At 40.0% G+C, this 19,529-nt stretch overlaps 1 protein-coding gene across 1 annotated transcript in view; it reads right to left on the reverse strand.

Annotated features, from left to right (window-relative positions):
• Positions 1–19,529, reverse strand: part of MUC5AC (mucin 5AC, oligomeric mucus/gel-forming) — a 61,113-nt gene that overhangs the window by 20,657 nt on the left and 20,927 nt on the right. The window contains exons 9-31 of the mRNA XM_019519987.1: positions 19,426–19,521; positions 18,967–19,092; positions 17,505–17,622; positions 16,532–16,670; positions 15,875–15,985; positions 14,975–15,044; positions 13,560–13,694; positions 13,289–13,453; positions 12,351–12,445; positions 11,527–11,653; positions 10,616–10,871; positions 9,992–10,041; positions 7,725–7,825; positions 7,437–7,588; positions 6,629–6,767; positions 6,411–6,527; positions 6,082–6,261; positions 5,317–5,556; positions 4,370–4,526; positions 3,640–3,768; positions 3,132–3,276; positions 1,286–1,332; positions 995–1,186 (exon numbers count right to left, since the gene is read on the reverse strand). Coding sequence (XP_019375532.1) covers positions 995–1,186; positions 1,286–1,332; positions 3,132–3,276; positions 3,640–3,768; positions 4,370–4,526; positions 5,317–5,556; positions 6,082–6,261; positions 6,411–6,527; positions 6,629–6,767; positions 7,437–7,588; positions 7,725–7,825; positions 9,992–10,041; positions 10,616–10,871; positions 11,527–11,653; positions 12,351–12,445; positions 13,289–13,453; positions 13,560–13,694; positions 14,975–15,044; positions 15,875–15,985; positions 16,532–16,670; positions 17,505–17,622; positions 18,967–19,092; positions 19,426–19,521 — 3,087 coding nt within the window. The remainder of the gene's footprint in view (positions 1–994; positions 1,187–1,285; positions 1,333–3,131; positions 3,277–3,639; positions 3,769–4,369; positions 4,527–5,316; positions 5,557–6,081; positions 6,262–6,410; positions 6,528–6,628; positions 6,768–7,436; positions 7,589–7,724; positions 7,826–9,991; positions 10,042–10,615; positions 10,872–11,526; positions 11,654–12,350; positions 12,446–13,288; positions 13,454–13,559; positions 13,695–14,974; positions 15,045–15,874; positions 15,986–16,531; positions 16,671–17,504; positions 17,623–18,966; positions 19,093–19,425; positions 19,522–19,529) is intronic.

Below are 19,529 nucleotides of genomic sequence, written 5' to 3' on the forward strand. Positions count from 1 at the left end.
CCAAAGCATAATGCATGCAATAGGTAAGTATCATTGAACTCACTGGGCTTTAGATCAGGTCTGATTATGCAGGAAATATATTTTTACATTGATTTGCTATTAATAAAATAAACTACATTGTCTTTATTACTCCATTTAATCATAAAATAGTTACAGTAGGGTTGAAGCAGCTATACAAGATATATAGGGGCATAATGAGGAGCAACAGCCTTAAGCTGTACTAGAGGAAATTTAGGCTGGAGATTAGGAAGGACTTTCTGACTACGAGGGTGGTCAGGCATTGCAACAAACTACCTAGAGAGGTTGTGGACATCTCATTCCTGGGAATTTTCAAGAACAGGTAAAACACTTGGCTGGGATGGTTTAGTCAAGGATGATCCTGCCCTGTGCAAGGAGTTGGACTAGTTGACCTTGTGAGGTCTTTTCCAGCCCTATTTTCCTATAATCCTAGGTCATTGCTTTCTGTTGAACCAGTCTAAATAGCAAAAATAGCATCAAAAGCTTGTACAGTGATTTTATTTTCTTTATGTTCTGTGTTTAAATTTCTTTACTAGCTAGTGATTGGAATCCCAATAAATGTAGAAAATGCAAATAAAGAGTTAGGGCTTACTGGGCACATCTACACGTGACACTACATCGCTGTAGCATTGCGCTATGGTGATGTGGCTTGCTGCTATGGTGATGCAGCATCGCTGGGCACAAAGTGCAACATTGACCCAACATCTATGTAGTGACGAGCTACCTCATTATAGTATGTTGCTACAGTGATGTAGCATCTAAAAATAACCAGCCACCACATCATTTAGGGTTCCAAAAGGAAGTAATAAATAACGGCTCAGTAACAACAGCACTGTGGGGGGCACATGTAGATGCACCCACTGACTTTTAACTTTCTGATTCATTCATTGGAAATATAAGTATGTACTTAGTTTGTTAGGTAAATTTCTCTCAATGGTAAATAGAGAAATTTCAACATGTTTATTACAGAAGGTACCTGCAGTGGTAGTTATAGGTGTTGAAGAGGTAAATACAAATGGTGTTGTGGTTACATGACACTCATAGACAGTTCTGTTGATTTTTCCATCCAGGTCACAAGCTGCAACCATACATCCACCAATACCATCTGTAGTGTTGTAGATGACAGCCTGATATGGATAAGTCTTTCCATCATATGTGCAACTGCAGTCTGTAAATCAAAAGAAAATGTCATCCTTGGACACTGAGAATTTGAAACAGATTCCACCATGTGCTTCATATTCAAACTGAAACTGCTTTGTCAACATACCATGTTTATTGTACGTGCAATTGATTTTGCCTTCAAGTGTGCATTCACTGGGGAAAAAAAGAAAAATGAGTAAGCTCAAAAGTAGTTTTTCTTCAAGTCATTTTTTCAGCAGTGAAGTTCTGCTGCAAAAAGGCAGATAGGGTAGGATCTTTTAAGCTATGGACAGGGTTTGCCCTTGATATGTTCCAAAAGACTGCACTGAAGAAGGCTTTGAAAGTAAGGGAAAGATGGAGAGGAGCGGTTGGAGGGGATATCCTAATCATCTCTTTCCTTGGAGAGGAAGTGCACTGAATGTGGCGCACCTCTATAACACATAGTTGCCACCCTGGCCATGTCTACAGAAGCGTGGACGTTTGGTTTCCTGGTGAAAACTAGCCACAGTGCACCTTGTGCTGCTGCTAGTTGTTCCAGGGGAATACCTCAGGTGAGGTAGGGGAGGCTGGGACCAGCACTGGGCTGGCCCCAGGAGCCTTACACTGTCCCTGTGTGCGCTGCTCCACTTTTTTTTTTCTGAGGGTTTTTTTGACCCCATCAACCCCCCGCCCCCCTGCACTGCAAGGGAGCAGTGCAGAGAACAGCTGAATACATGGGATGTGATGCCGCAGACATGTCTGCGGCGCCACATACTGCACAGCTGCGCTCATCTGGACATGGCCACAGAGTCTCGTTTGCTACTTTGTTACCTGGTGAGAAGGATTTTGTCTCCCTCAGACTTCTACCTGTTAGAACACAGCCTTTTCTCAGGGTTTGCAAGATATAGGGGGAAGATCTATTATTTAGGGCTAGTCCCAGATACCTCTCTTCACACTGACTAAGAGTATACCTGTACAAGCTGCAGTCCCTATAGTGCAGACCTACCCAAGCTAGCTCAAAACTAGCTTGCTTAATCACCAGTAACAGGAGTAGCCTCAGCAGCACAGAGTGACACAAGCTGTAAAGTCCACCTAAGGAGCTGCACCAGAGCATGAGAGCTACTCTGCTAGAGGTATCTAAACACTTTAGAGCTAGGTCAGGTGCATCTACAAGAGCTGCAGTCACTGCAATGGCTACAATTTAGACAAGACCTGATGCCCTACACAATGGAATAAATGTGCTACTCAGTGACTGCATCTATGTGAGCAGTGGACTGCGCAGTTGTTACTGCACAGTCATTTAGTACTTGCTTAACCAAGTACAAAATGACTGCACAGTAACCGGCAGTACCAGTGCCGCTCAAGGTTTTTTAGATGCTTGTTACTACTGTGCAGCAGTGTCACTGTTATGGTTCATGCCTGTTGATGCTATGGCACCATAGCAACAAGCTATGGCGCTGTAGCATCTCGTGTAGACACGCCTAGTATAAGAGAGCTGTTAGCATGATTCTCTAAGCAAATATCTATACATGGAAGGAACCAGTTATGAAAAAGAAAACACTGAGGAATACTAAAGCACCCAAATAACTAGATGATTATAAGCAGAATAGCAGAAATAAGGAATAAAATTAATAGTGAACACAATCTTATGTAACAATTTCAGCAAGGTCATGGTAATGTGTTTTTTTAAATGAGGTAAAAACTGAAAACTGAAAAAAAATTATCCTTCCACCTTCCCCCCTTTTTTAGTAAGAGAACACACAATAAACCAATGACACATACATTGAATAAATCACTCCAAAAGAAATAATTTCAGAATGTGATCTTTCCTGTCCTGGTAACAAAATCAAATAGCTTTTAAAAGCTGTTAGCTATTTATGAATGGTAGGCAGACATTTCTGTTCACAAGCAATGGAATGGTAGTGCTTCATCTATTATGTCCCAATCACAACTTCAAATGCACCTTGCTAAAATCTTTACACAGCTAAGCTTACCATGAATAACAGTTTTTTTCTGAAGGAATCTTTGATCCTGGTGTGTAATATTTCCCCGTATTGTCATAACAGCCGCAGGTTTCAACACACTTCATATTTTCTTCATTAAAATAGGGTTTTTCATCTGGACAGTTTGGGTAGCAGCCTGCAGTAACAAAGAAATACACAGACACCATTTCTTTAAACAGGAGGTGATTTTAGCCCAAACAAATATCTAAGCTCTAAATGGATTTTGCATATAGGGGTTGAATTTTATCTTTTGTGTCTGGCTGTATTTTTTGGCAATCCAATAAATTACTGTCAGTTTTGGGGCATTAATTAGGATCTTTTCCCTAAACATGTTTGTGACTCCTTTAGAGAACTACAGACTATTAAGAAAGACTCCATGATCGCTCCTGTGTCTTATCCTTTTTAAAAAAATCTTTCATTATGTTGAGTAGTAGGAACTGTGTTCACCATATGTAATTATCCTTTATTAGAAAAATGCATTATGCACAATTCTTTTTACCTTCCAGGCCTTGTAGTTCATGACTGCAATTTCCACTTTTGTTCCTGCAGGTCTTTATACATGGGGCCCCACATGGCTTGTAGTGCCACTCACATTCCTCTTTTGGGTTGTAGTAATCACAGAAGACAGCTGGAAGAGGGAGAGATGTGAGAAAATATACATTAAAATGCTTCTCAGGGGCTCTATTTCCAGAAATATAATGGGTACAAATCTCATTCCTCCAGTATATTCCTGCATATAGTGACCAGGGAGTCAACTGGTTTCTAATTTTATGCAACTGTTTTCCTTCTTCAGTTGTATTCAGAATAACGAGATTACAATGCATCAAATGGAGACATACAAAAACAATAACAACTCAATTAGCTAGAACATAAAATATTCTGTCTCTAACATGCCTTGCCATTTATTTATACTAAGCCACAAGCCCAACAGCTGGGCATATAATACAGTAATGTAACTTAGTAGGAGATAATGGTATCTCATAAACAGCAATTAAATAATAAGAAACATAACAATTAATACAATTAGTACGCTATGGTTTTATTTTCATGATAGCTACAATTACAGGCTGGTCCTTACTAATTTACTACTGGCTCCTCCTAGAAATACTACAACACCTCTCACCACACAGTATTTACCCCTCCTTACTTTTTCTTCCTACATATTTTCCTTCTCATTCTTAATTGCTTTTGTCCTCTCTGCCTCCATCAAGTTATAGGATAATACTCACGACAAATGGATGGGGTTCTCCATGAAATGCAGATGCCAGCCTCATTACATTTTTGAGCATATGCAGCTACTGCTGTACAGAAACATTCACAATCTCCCCCAGTGTCACATGCACAAGCATCCGTCACACATGCCTCATAATATTCATTTGGTTCAATCTGTTTAAAGAGGAGTATGTCATATTTAATGTTTTTATTTTATGCATTTGTCATCATGCTTTGCAATAGCAATTCACCTTGCCCTTTAAAATTGGACTCAACATCTGAAATGAACAAACTGCTTTGTGATATAAGAAAATAAAGGAACTATAAACTGGGAAGGAAGTCTCAACAAGAATGTGTCAGTAAAATGAAGTGAGAATGTCAAATTGAGGACACAGCATGAGTAATTATAAAAGAAGTGACTACCCTAAGAACTGTGTAATATTATACATTCACTGGGAAACAGCATGTAATTAGATTAGTATATGCTGTCATAACAACCAGTATGTTAACAATTAGATACATTATCAGAAGCTGATCTTGATGGACAAAAGAACACAGCCTTGAATCTTTCTGTCCCATTTAAAAAAGTGGGACCTGGTGATACCTGTACTACTGTCAGTAGCTTTTTTGGTGTACTCATCTACATAGCAAAAAGAGAGGAGATAACTATGGATGAAATTTCTGCATAGTCCACCTGGAAATAGTACTGACTCCAATTTGTCTGCTACCACCTGATCCAGCTCCTACTGAAAACAATGGAAAATTCCTGTTGACTTCAGTAGGGAACTAGATGAGGTCCACCATGAATAAGCATCTTCCACACAAATTTAAATACACATTAGAACAGTAGCGGAGAGCCTTTATGTTTTGTATGGGGATTGGCAACTCAGTGCATAGCCCTCAGGCACCCTATAAACAGTATAATCCCTGCTCAGGAGAAATCCATGCAAAAGGTTTACTGTACCTGAGAGTGGCAGCTTGCAAATACTGTGCTGGTGATGATGCTGCACTGTTTTTTTGCCCAGGAAGCCCTGTAAGGGTTTGTAGTGCAAGGATTCTTGCTCACTTTGGTATCTGGACAAGAAGGAGACACTTTCCAGCTGTTTCCAAACTCTATCGCATCTCCTACCACAGACTGACTCCTAGTGGTAAAGTCATTGATGCCATTTCCATCAAAGTTTCCGCACAGGCCACAGACCTGACCCTGTATAAAGATGTGGACAAAATAACAAAGGTAAATACAACCTGTGGGTAACAGAACTCCTGACTTTTCATATTTAATGATGACTGTGACTGTCCAACGAACGTATCTTGCTTTCCTCTGAGAATACATTTAAATAAAAATATTGCTTTTGCCTTTTGTATTGAATTTTGTCTGAAGACAGAAGTAGAGTGGACCTTCTTTTTTTAGTATTTGTTTAAAAAAAGATTAATTAGCTAGATTTTGTTTTGGACACACCTTATTAGTGATGATTTTTAGGTAACTAGTGAGCTATGAAATCATTAGTGATGTAACATGTACAATCTGTGTGCAATAAATTACACAACCAGAATCATTCCAATGCATTTTGTAACTCTAAAGGAATTGCACTGAGATGTGGAAAACATGAAATCACATTTCTTTCACTTATAGTCTTTTGTTCCATTGTGCCTTCATTCTCTTCTTCAATAGGTAATAACAAAGTGGATTCAAGATAGATGACCTGTGTTGCATGGCTTCTAAACTTACCTTAAAATTAGAGCTGAGTTTAATAAATAGGCTGGTTTTCTTATCCCACATGAGTATTAGTCCAGCATCAGTGTCAACCACCAGGTAGATACCCATGAAGCGGATTGTGAATGGCATTTCCCCTCCAGGGACCCTCTGAATCACTTCATAGTTCCCATCACTGAGTATCAGTTCATAGTTCTGAAATAAGAAGAGAAACCAAAAGACAGTTAAAGAGCCAACTGATGTTTCTGGTTTCATGTATCACTTTCAACATCACTATAATTATTATAACTATCATAATTAAAATGATTCTATTCAATAACTCATTATTTTATTAAACTACTCACCCCCATAAAAACTTTAATGGACTTTGAGCAAGTGGTTCCAGTGGTACCACAGGGGATGTTCTCAGTGATAACTCGGAAGGTTCCTCCCAGGCTGCTGTTGTTCGTACCACAATAGTTCTGAGGAGGGGAATGATATTCATTGTTAGCAATGGAGTCACCACATGTACAAGCACAAGGTACTTTCTTATTGTAATAATCCAAGGAAGAAAGCTCAGTACCTGGACCAATGTGTATTCACAATCTCCACTGAAGGTGTAGCGTTTGCCATCAAAAGAGATGTAATGCCCATCTCCATAAACAGTGCAGGTTGCCAGACAAGATTCATTGGTGCATTGCCACTGTCTGTTTTTACATGTGCTAAAGAAAAAAGTCAGACGTCCAAATGTAAAAATGGAATCACCACCACCACCAAAACACTTTTATGGCTTCATTTCTAATACAGAGGTAGATGCATATTCAATTAAGATTCATCTGTCCTTTAAATATATGCTTAATGAACAGCAATGGAAAAATAAGATTTCCTTATTCTAAACACTAATGCACTGTAACTCTGTATAAACAGCAGATAAACCCCGGCATGCCCAAATATTAAATTATTTGATGATTCCATGAAAACCAGCATTTTGGTTTTCAGAACTCCTAGAAGTTTTTGAGATGTATATTCCATGTAGGGACTGCAGACAGATTAAGAGGGTACAAGTGTGTATCTCTATTGGACATGACAGCATCTAAAGTTCACTCTTCTCCTGACCACTTCCTGTCTATTCTCATTTGTCCTGCTTGCCTATGAAAAAAAGAGAACCCACTTTTTATGATAACCATTAAGTTTGTTATTAGTTGATAAGCAAATCATCTTGCACTTTCATTCCTAGGCAAACTATAGTGTGCAGCTATATGCATTGTATCAATGCTCTAGTGAATGAAATGTGACTTCCACTCAAATGTGTACCGTAAGTCTTAGTACTGATACAGAAGAAAATACTCTTCTGTTTTAGTTTATATATTTTATGTCCAACATATACCTACCAAGTGTTACAGCCAACTTTGATTGTTTCCCCTGGTTTGTAGGAGTTCTCATTGTGAACACATGGACACTCTTCTGCCGGTATGCAGACACCTTGCCCATCTGCCACTAGATTGCCAGGACAAATGCAGCCAGAGAGACATTGTGTGCTGTACTGTAAGAACCATATGAAAAATATGATTTGATAAATGGTGTCAGTGAAAGAGACACATTCAATTGGTGCAGCAAAGATTTAGTTTTGGTCAGGATAGGAAAATGTGTTCCAGCGGATATAAAATATCCACACTTACGCATTCCATATCAAGAGTCTGACAGCTCTTCTGGCACTCAGCTCCAGTTACACCTGCAGCGGTGTTGGTGCAGTTAAAGTAGACCATTGGAGATTTACATGCTGTTGAACAAAAAGGCCGTGAGGAACTCCAAGTCTGGCATAATGCTATCAGTTATTGCAATAGTAATTATTCATTATGAATGTGTTTCTAGGGAACCCTGCTTTTAGTGTTAAGATAAGGAACACATCATGATCAGAAAGAACCAGTGATTAATAAATTATCTGGATTTGCTCTGTTAAATATTTCAGAGCCTCACGGAAATCATATTATCTGTGTGAATGGACATAGGTATTTATTTAGCATTATAAATAAACTTAGAAACTCATCAGTTATTGTTAGAAACTTGAAAAAAAATCCTCACTGTTATTAACTGATAATAATGAAATGCATTTTTCATCTAAACATTGTAAAAAAAATCCACTGAATTTATATTAAAATTCAATTAAACCTTTTGTGATTGCTTCTGTAAGGACCTTGCTACGTGTTACATTTAGGCAGCTTCTGGAGCTCTTAGCCCCTGGTTTTGCCAAACATTAACACCTAAAACTAGTTTTAAGAACTTTGGGAAACTTAAAGTTACACCACTTCAGCCTAGGTTTATCTCTGACCCCTGTTAGCCATGCTAGGCTACACGTTAATGTAAACGCCCCCCTCCCCGCCCACCCATTCCCCTGCTGTCCCAGATTGGGCCCATCACCCACCCCTCTGCTCTCACCAGTACTCTGCTCACTGCTCCTCCCCTTCCCACCCCTACTTACTTGTGGCTGCCTGTGCTATCTGTTCCAGGGGAGCAGGTAGGGAAGGGTTAATCTGCCTACCCTTCCACTGCTACCACTGCTTCTGGTCTCTGGGCCAGATGCAGTACAGAAAAGTACAGCAGCTCAGTAATGGTGGTGGTGAGAAGGTGGGAGCGGGCCTGGAGAGGGAACTGGGGGAGCCCCAGAGGGCAAGGGGCTAGGAATGGGACCAGGTGGGGCGGGGTGGGGGAGATTCTTACCTGCTGACCTGAACTTGTGATTGCTTCAAACTCAAGCTAGCACTAACAGCCATCAACATTTGAGCAGCTCACAGTGTAACATGTAACAAGGCCCTAATTTAGGCACCAGATTGTTAAAACATGCTATTTGCATGTGTAATTACAACACTTGTAAGCATAAATGGCTCAGAGTCCCTGTTTGATCAAACTCCAGTTGATACGAATAGTCTTTTTGTTTGAGTAGGAAGAGTAGGATCAGGCTGTATGTCTTGAATTAGCACCTCCCAATCAATGTACAGTAAACTCTCTGGTAACTGGCACCTTACAAGCCGGCATGCTCTGTTAACCAGCATGCCAGCTTGTAAGGAAAAGTGAAACCGAAAGTGCCCACCATGGCACTTCCAGTTTCTCTGAGCCCCCATGGCCCGGGGCAAAGAAGGCTGCGCTGCCAAGCCCCCAAGGCCTGGGGGCATAACAGGCTTCGTGGGGCTGTGCAGGGCCCACCTCCCTGTCCCACGGGGACTGCAGGGCCCGTGGGACAGGTGGCGATGCAGCAGGAAGGGCAGCGATGCCACGGCAGAGACGGAAGGGGCTGAGGGACGTGGCGAGAGAAGTGGCAGCCGGGGCCGCTCAATTAACTGGCATATTTTTTGTTATCCGGCATCCCCCATTCCTGGGGATGCCAGATAACAGAGCTTTTACTGTAGTATGAAATATATAGATGAACTAAAAATATATAGACAGTACCCTGAATATTAATATAATTAAGTTTAGTGTTTGGCATAAGTGACTGGCTTCAGAGCAATAGTTGAATGTTAATATTTTCTTTTCTGTTACATGTAGAATGGCATCTGTGGTATGCTGGAATTGTGCTTATATATATAAGTGCAATATGTGACCTCCCTGCTTTCCAGTGTTTTATTCTCTGGGACCTGATTGTTCTCTTCTTCCTACCAGCTATTCTACTTTTTTTTATGCAATGCTAAGACCAAATTCGATCTTGCTCTGAATTATCTGACATATCCTTTACCTCCTAATATATTTATTTCTACTGTTCCAGAAGGTTAATTATGGCTCTTTACTTCTCAGGAATAATGCCCTCTATACTACAGAATTGCTGTGTTGAGAGTTTCTGATCAGTTGCTTTTTTTGTTTTGTTTCAGATTTTTATCACTGTCATTGCAAGAAAAGAATTCAAAAACATGAAAACGGTAGAGGGGATAAAAGAAAAGCTTAAATGGGGGCTTACCTGGTGCTGGTTTGGCTCCAATACAGTTCAGTTTGCCACGTGTGCAAGAGCTGTAGAAAGAGAAAGGAGTGACTTTTGTTTGAAAGGACAGCTAATTATATGGGGAGCTTCTATCTTGCCAGGTTTCTGGTTTTTCCTGAAGAATCTGGAATATCTGCAGTGCTACCTAGTGGCCAGAGGTAGACAGCGTCCTTTCAAAAGAATGGCTGGTATTTTCTGGATATGATTTTTGCAATGGCACAAAACAAACAAGACTCACACAAAGACAGCCTCGCCCAGTCAAAATGACTAAATGAAATCATGATACTACAACATCTTCCTTACTACTGTTGTCCTCAGAAGTAGTCCTTATGTTAAATCCAGAGAATATCAAGTTATTCCATTTTTTTTATAATGATTAAGTTTGGGCAGAAAATGTGTCTTATTGAAGTTAAAGACTGGATTAAAGAAAAACTATTAAACATGGACAGCTCTAAAATATTGTGATCCCTGGTTCACACTGATCACACTGGTTAAGCAGGCAGGGAAACTCACTTGAATTGACTATGCCGCATAAAATGGATAAGGTTTCATAATTCCATAATTCCCAATATTCAACCCTGTTGTTTCTTAAGAATCTCTCACCAGACAACACCATTGTCATGAACAACTTCTCCAGAATGTAGAATGGATCCTTTGTAGTAACAAGGGCAGCTAGTAGGAGGCACACATTTGCCACTTTCATCCATGTAGGTTCCCTTTTCACAGGTACAGCCATCAACTGGAACAAACTGGATGTTGCATGTGATATCTGGCTCGCTCAGAGACCGGCAGGTCGGTTCACAGGAATCAACAGTGTAGCTGTATGTCATGGTTTTGGGACACGTGGTTGTGTATTTTGCTTGAGAAAGTAAAATAAGGCAAGTTACTTTCAATGTAGCCACACATGCCAGACTTGGAATATGGTATATATGATATAATAGGCACTGTATGTACACAGATTTAAATGAAATAGCCCAAATTCTGTAGTGATGTCCACAGTAATGCAATTTACATGATTTGTATTTTCTATGGTAAAATTTACATCTGAAATTATCATTTTGGTTATACTGTGATCTCTGTCAATTATGGTAAGTTTCTTCCAATTTAAGATGAGAATGTAACCTAACCTACATTTATTTGTATAGTCTATTTTTTCTGTATGTTTATTTTTCCATTGCCTTGAAGTAAGGTAGTATACTAGTGTATTTGAAAGCAATCCAGTCATTCTGTACTCTTTCAGTAAAAGTCTCAAGATCCCTGGTATTTCCTTTACTTCCCAACAGGCATAATTCTTACAAAGCATCTCCAATATCACCCTGCTTACTGCATATCTTACATGACATCTCTCACTTTTTGTTCCCTCAAGGTCCTGCAAAATAGAAGTGAGCTGATGCTAGGCCTTCATCAAACTTGGTTTGAAATTGTATTAGGGGAACCATGATGACCTTGGAAATGTGGTATAATGGGCCTACTGGCTAATCTCTTTTCATGCAATGAACAGCTGTAAAACTTACTGCAGACACCAGCCCTCCAACCATTCAGCTGGATTCCCTTGACAGCACAGGCTTTGACGTACGTTGAGAGGGCCGCACACATGCAGTCCTCACTGTTCTCACAGTTACAGCTGTCAAACATACAGTTCTAGAAATGCAAGTAAGATGTATTAGTAATCATGGAGCTACCCATCCAAAGAAACTATCCTTTAAGTTTTTGTACTTACATGCCAAATTAGTTGGCAGTAACTAGTCTTGCATTGTATTATGTAGCCAAATTCTACCTTGATTTATCCAAATTTGGACCAAGTGTTGCTCTGGAATTTCATCACTACTGCTTACAGCAGAATTTAGCCCATTAATATCTATGCATTTACATATATATAAAATCTATATATATATATATATATATATATATATATAGACAAGTTTATCTAAAAGTGTGTCAGCCATGCACATTATGATTATTTGCCTGTAAGAGAAGTTACCTTGAACACCTACAAAGACCATCAAAGTCCTTTGTCAAGTAGTAAAACTATTTGATTACCACAAATATATTTTTATTCCTCTTTCTTTACTATTTACATGGTAAATTTATAACCAGTCTGGTGTGACATACTCAGTGAAACAAATAAGTGGAAAGAAAGGTACCTAGATAAAGGAGTAGATGATATGATACAGAGATTAAAGTAAACTTTATTGTAGACTGAGAAACCTGCCAGGAGTAAATCAGAAATATAAACCAGATCTTCTTGTTTAGCAAATTGTTCTTTTGGTGGTTGTAATCAGGAAATAAACTCTGATTAGTATTATTTTTAAAGTGGAAAGAAATAACTAGCAATTACCACATAGTAAACATCTGGATTCACTGTTGAGTGGCACTTGGCAAAGGGTCCAGTGGTGGCAGTAAGCAATCCACACCAGTGCTGAGCATATTGTTCTGTAAATACAAAAAGGGATATAAATACTTGAGTCATTTTATGGACTGGATTCTCCTCTCAGTTACATCTTTGCAACTTTACTGAACACAGCTGGAGTTGTAGCAACATAAAGAAGAACTTGGCTCTATTTCTTAAGAAATAAAAAAATGCCCCTGTTCTCTTTACTGATAACTGAACATAATATCAACTGAGTGAATCTGAAACATAATGGTGACTTTGCTTAAGCAAACTTGTATTTTAGAAAAGGAAGTTGCCACTGCATTACAGTTCTTCAGTTCACATCAGCACCAGAGGGCATGTCCTGACAAGCGTGCACATGTGGCTTGTGGCACCTCAACCCTGTTTAAGGCACCACAAATCATGTGCAGCACACGTGCACCCATTTGCCATGTTGGTACAGCATGGCAGTTTTTTTGACAGTGGGAAATCTTGGTGTCAAAAAGAAAACTGCTGCCAAAAAGACCCCTACTTCATCTGGGTCACTTTGCCACGTGCTGGAATATGTGTGTAGGGGCATGCCCATAGACAAATAGCAGAGGGACAAATATATGCCCCTGCTATTTGTCTCATAGTAAATGGGCACCCCTGGATGTGTGTGTTCATAGGGACAGATGCAGAGGGTGCATACATGTGTTCAAATGCACTGGTGGAAGTTAGTTTAGATAAAGCAGTTGAAAACCCTGATGGATGAAGGCCACATAAGTGTTCATCAACTGGTTGCCCAGTCTACAGTTGCCTGTTCTGAAATTTTAATCTGAATTCTTATTTCTTGTCTTTTTCCAGTTTTATTTATTTTTTAATTACAAGACACACATTAAAGTATATTATTACAACAAACATACCATTTTCTATGCTGAGAGTGCAGGGGCTCTCAAAGATGTTTTTGACATTAGGACAATCTGCCTGGGTTTTCCAGGTGTTAGCAAAAGCAGCTGATGTTCCTTCAACTACACCACTTGCGGCTTTGAAGTCATCTGCCTGTATATTGTTGAAATTTCCACAGAGACCTGGGGGAAAAGGGCGGGGAAGAAGCAAACAGGGTTTGATCTTCTCATATAAGACCATGTACAATTTCAATGGCTAGGAGAAACTAGTTATACTAAGTCTACTCACCACATGTCAGCCCTTTGTGGGCTGGTTCCACATTTACATACGCTTGCATGATGGGTACAAGCTGGATCACTACTTGAAGATCGCTTCTTTGTGCAATAATGAAAAATGATGATGGCTTGAAGATGGTGACATTGGCTGTGGACAAAGAACACAATAAACACATTTACATATTGGATAAAAAATTACCAACATTAAGGATGAGGATTTTCCTTGGAGTAGGCCTTTACTGCACATTGTATTCATTTGAACTGATAAGAAATCCTGTCCAAAGTTGAGTACAAAGTTAACTTTTCCTTGTCCTAGATAATAGCTTTCTCTAGTTTTTAAATCTCTTTGGAGCAAGGAAAGAACATGAACTTCTGTATTGATCTACAAATAGACCTTTGCTCTGTAAGAATTATTTAGCAGGATTTTATCCTAGGATTCAGTCTGGAAATGTCTCATATATATATGATGTTTGTACTTCCTGTGCATGTAAGGTGGGAACTAAGGAGATCTGTGTAGAGTGAAGGTTTTGTGTTCATGACCAAGGTTCATGAAAATAGGCAGAAGAAATACAGGCCAACTGAATAGCATAGCAATTTGGAGGTCTGGTGTTTGGGTCGCATTATACACCAGGAGTTTGCTTTTACTCATACAGCGTACATGCAGACATTCACTGCATCCAGTCTATGACCAACCAGCTTATTTTAAGCTGCATGATCACAGATTGGGAGTGGCATGTGAAGGTATTTGCCAGTCCGGGAGCTGCACTAGGAATCTGGTAAGAGTAACTCAGGGTGGCAGGAGGGGTGGGTATGTTGGAGGGAGCTAGTGGGCCTGCGGTGTGTGTGGTGGGGGGGTGACTGGGGGGGTCTGTCTGATGGTAAGGCAGGCATGAGGCTAAAAATGGCCCAGTCAGGGCTGGTGGGGAGGGAGGGAAAGTAGGAAGAGCATAGCTCTGGGGCCAGGGTGAGCAGTTTTGGCTTTTAGTGTTCAAACATTTGGTAGACTGGGTTAACCCATTCCTCATGTAAGCTAGTTCAACTCCTTAGGTGAACTAGTATAGATCAGGCCCACCATTTTTTGCTCAATTTAACCTCCCTGAACCTCTGTACAGATTGGCCTTAGGCAGATTTAAGTGTAACATCTGCACATACCCACAGTACTTCTTGGGTCTTAGAGCAGCAGAGTATTGTTATGGGACTGAATTGAAGATACTCTGTACTGGTTACAAAGCCAAATCAAACCTCACAAAGAATAAAAAATGCTGGGTAAGCAAAGATTTCATCGTCTTGGTCTTTAAATACATTCTGTTAGGGGGTTCATTGGATTTGCTCCAGTCTAACTGAGAACAAAATTTGGCTTTCGATGAAGCAGTGCACTCAGGCAAGTAAAATCCAAGAATGCCTTGAATAACTTCCAAAGAGACATACCTGCAGAGAAGGGCAGCTGGGTGTAGATCTTGTTCACAAAGACACTGCCAGAAGATTTGATTGCAATGATCTATTCAAAAGAAAAAATGGGGATTGGCAGGCAAACTTAGGGACTGCACAGCACTTTCCAAAGACTTTACATCCAGTATTGTCCAAGGTAAATAAAAAGATGCGATATATGTGACTGTGAAAATCATATATTCAGCACAAATGTCCTTTTCTTTTAAATTGCTTCCCATTGATCATTTAGAAAAAACTATATAAAATATTGTTGTCTTACATTGACTGACTTCCATTATCCACGCTATGGTCTAAACTTATTTGCTGATTTCCTATGTGTATTGTTCTTTTCTTGTGTGTCTATCTTTTGCAAACGGTTCTTCCACTGGTTTAGGGGATAGACTCTTGTTGAAAATATTATTCCATCTGGACACAACATAACGTCTAACATATTTCATATTTCATTGGGAACATAAATTGTGATTAGTTTAATCTGCAATCTATAAAGTATTTTTACAAGATACAGAACACAAAGATTTTGTCTCTGGTTTTTCAATTTTAGCCAACCCACAGGGCATGTCTACATGCGCCTCTCATGGTGCAGTTGTTACCGTGCCATCATTTAGTACTTGCTTTAGGGAGTACTAAATGATGGCACAGTAACAGCTGTTACCGTGCTGTCCCAGTGGCGCAATGGTTATTTTTAGCATCTATGTCACTGTAGCATTGCACTATAATGAGGGAGCTCATCGCTACGGCGATGTATCATCGGCATCATGGTTTGTGCTCCCTAATACTATGTTGTTGTAGTGTGTCATTACGGCAACATAGCATCACGTGACAGTCATCAATTTAAAAAATATTCAGACACAAGGCTAGACATATGTTTTCACTACGTACATTTTGTCCTCCACCAACACTTATGGTTATTCCTTTCAAGCATGTCTCAGTGTCAGTTAGGCCACATTTACGGATTTCTCCCAGGACAGTGAAGTCATTACTGTCACAAAGCTGAAAAAAGAAAAACCAAAAGCTATTGAATAAGAAGTCATTAGTATCAAATGGCATTCAAGATATAATGGTCATTTTAGCCTTTGCTGATTCCTTCTCTCACTCACACAAGCATGCATGCACACACACACTCACACACACACATACACACACTCACCGCAGTAAGATGACATAAATATGTGTAACACTATAAAACATATCAGCGAACTTTGACATTACAGTATAGAGTCACAGAAGGGACTTGAGAGTCCCAATGCTGAGCACAATAGTCCCTACATTTTAGGTGCTTTGTGATCTAGTGAAATTTGTAACATCCAAGTGTGGTACCTAAGTACTTTGTACAATGGAGGACAGATATGTTCTAAATCCTGCCCCTCTCTGGAACTCAGGTACCCTACTCTGCTCTGCAAAGAGGTACCACTCTCTCCTTGGCATTCATAGACCTGAACCCTGCTGTCGAGTTAAGAACCAAAACTTAAAGCAGCTACTGATAGCATTAATTAAATGCAATATATTATGTCAGCAGAAAAGGTGATTCCTATTTACCTTTGTCAGTACATAGTTACAGTCTCCAAAGAAAGTGAAACGTTTCTCATCAAATGTGGAGATGTGGGACCCTCCTTCAATACTACATGTCCCAGGGCATGAAAAGCTGACACAAACCCACTGGCCATCAGTACATGTGCTAAAATAAATGAAGACATGCTGATTAAGCCTGATTCATATAAACACAAAGGAAATCAAAGAAGATGGGAATCCATGACACTTTCATTTTCTCCTACTTTTGGTCATAGGTTCTTTAAGGGAAAAGAACAGTATACAAATAAATGATTAATTGATATTGCTTCGAAAACTCAGAAAAAGGGAAGGGCATATCTGCCTCATTGAAAATCCTTGGACCTAATCCTTCAGCCCTGGTGAAACTGGGAGCAGCTCTATTGGATGCCTGGAAGTTTTCCCTGCTGAATTTGGCCTCTTGGCTTCATTACCTTGAGTCAAAGTGGCTTACAAATAAGAGAGACTTGGTAGATTTTTGTTCATATATATACATATTCACACATACTGAAGTAATTATATTTTATTTACTCTAGGGGAGCCAGTAATATACATGCAGAGGTTATTACACATTTGCATGCAATCTGTCTCTCTCTGTATATCCCTTTATTTAGCACATCTCTAAATTTCAAATAGCACATATACAGAAGATTCACATTTCAGATCAGAGTGCTCCAAGGCACGTATGAGGCCCACAGTATGGTTGTTTATATTTTGAAGTGCTGATTTAAGCCTCTAATGACTGGCCTTGTTGAGTTGTCCTTACCAGGACATCCTTGTTCAAATTCAGGTGTTTGTTCTCTAGAAACAGGAACTAGAGAAGAACAATTTTTATAAAACCATTATATCAGAATGTTTAAATTAGTGTATACCCTCATTCCCAAATACTATGTAACCAATGATTTGTCCCCCAATTATTAGGTAATGCACAAAAGGCAAAGATTTGACAAAAGCAATGACTTACCAGGAACTGCATGTGGATGTAAATTTGGCCCCTGGAGCATATGCTTCCCCTTTGTAGGTGCAGTAGCATTGTTCGTGGGGGATACATCCACTGTTGTTAATATCATCATACACAGTTCCTAAAGGAAGAAACAGTATATTCATTTTGCTGTGCTTTCCAGAAGCCGCTTTGGAACATTTCTTTGGGAGACTTTCTAAAACATGTTGCATGTCTTTTTTACACCAGAGAAATGGTAAAAAAATCTTAACAATGGAATCTCTACATTGTTTGGACAATGTCAGGTTTCCAAGAGGTTGGGGGCCACATGCTCCATGGAGCACATCAGAAAGTGCTGCACATCACATGGACCATACCAGGGTGAGTCAGAGGCCCCTGGCCCATGTGCCACATGGTTACCCCTATTGCTGCACCATACAAAGCCCTGGACTTACCCTCCATTGCCTATGCTGCACACTGCACTGTCCTTTCCCCTGGGAAAAGGGAGGGGGAGCCTGGACTCCTCAGCTGCTTCTGCAGCTACAGTAATTGGGAAATCAGCCCAGGGGCTGTGGCTTAACCCCTCATGGGCTGCATCAGCCCACAGGCTATCAGCTGTAGAGCCCTGGACTATGTAACCAATTTAGCACTAGCTACAATCCTAGGTCTCCTTTGTTATATGCTAATCAGGAAAGAACCATTGCAATAAGCCCTCACTAAACTGAGTAGCCAAAGGACAGAATAACAGCCGGTAACTGAGTAAAGCTAAAATCTCAATTGTATCATTGTACATGTAAGAGAAAAAGTAATGTCAGGGATGATAATTTTATTTTGACAAGTTATGGCTACATTTTTCAGCAAGGGGATACCACATCTGATCATGCAATAACAGGGCCAGAAGAATAGCTATAGGAGATGCTGCCAAGCAGAAGACTCATCCTACAAATTCACCAGTTAGCAAAACTTCTGAACACCAGAACTCAGTTTGTTGGCATTTACTAGCTGTTTAAGCACTGGCACCTATATGTTATGCATAACTTTTACGAACTTCAAACTGCTGAGTGCCCACTTAGTTTCCCTTGGTTAAAGAGGGCAATGGGAGTGGTCAGCACACCACAGGCAATATAGATCCTCCTGTAGAATAAGACTCAATGTTGCTAATACCAGGAAATATTTTTGTGGGCAAAAGATGATTAAATGTTTTATAAATAGTGGCTGTGGAAGCTGCCAGGTTTAGACAGCTCCCTGTCATGTACTAAGTTCAACCACTTCCTGCATGTCACATGTATGTCTTGAGCAAACTCCTCCTATTTGAAAGAGTTTTTCTATTGACATGGGTAGAAATTATGCACATGTATCAAGAGAAAATACAGATGTTGCTTTAGCTGCAGTAAAGGCTCAGTGCGCCCTCGGAGAACTGCTGAACCTGTATCCTTAAGTGTTTTGGTGGCGTTGAAGAGAAAAGGGAGCCAAGGTAGCAACTTGCCTGGAGGACAAAGACAGCCATCTGTACAGTGGTCTTCACAGAGCTGAGATCTTTCGGGGTTGGTGCAGGTGTCTGGGCAGGGGGAGCCACACTCCTGGTACTGCATGTTGAAAGGGCATGATTTGGCTGCAAATAGATAAAGTGACGTAGCATTTTTAATGAAGGCTTGAATTGTCTAGAATTGGCTTCTCTCCATTTAAAATTTGGAGAGGCAGCATCTGTAACTAATAATTGCATTCCTTGAAAGGCAATGAGGATTCCTCATCCAAAATATTAGAACCCCAAGTCAATGCCTTCACATTTAAAGTTTTTAATTTCTGCCTCCAATACACTCTAGATATTTGTGACTCCTATGAGTCTGTACAGGCGGGGTGGGAGGAAGGGGTGCATTTAACATTTTTGGAATGGCTTGATGGCTTCTTGAAAGCAAGGGTGAAAATCATTTCCTGAGATACTTACTGCAGAGTCCTGAAGTTCTCCAGTTCAGAGGTTCCCCACCAGCATGGGCACATTGCCGGGAGTATTCAGCAAAGGTGTTACACATGCAGGATTCAGCCATTGGT

Source organism: Gavialis gangeticus, unplaced genomic scaffold, assembly GCF_001723915.1.
Source record: "Gavialis gangeticus isolate Ggan-Ray unplaced genomic scaffold, GavGan_comp1, whole genome shotgun sequence".
Classification (NCBI taxonomy): domain Eukaryota; kingdom Metazoa; phylum Chordata; order Crocodylia; family Gavialidae; genus Gavialis; species Gavialis gangeticus.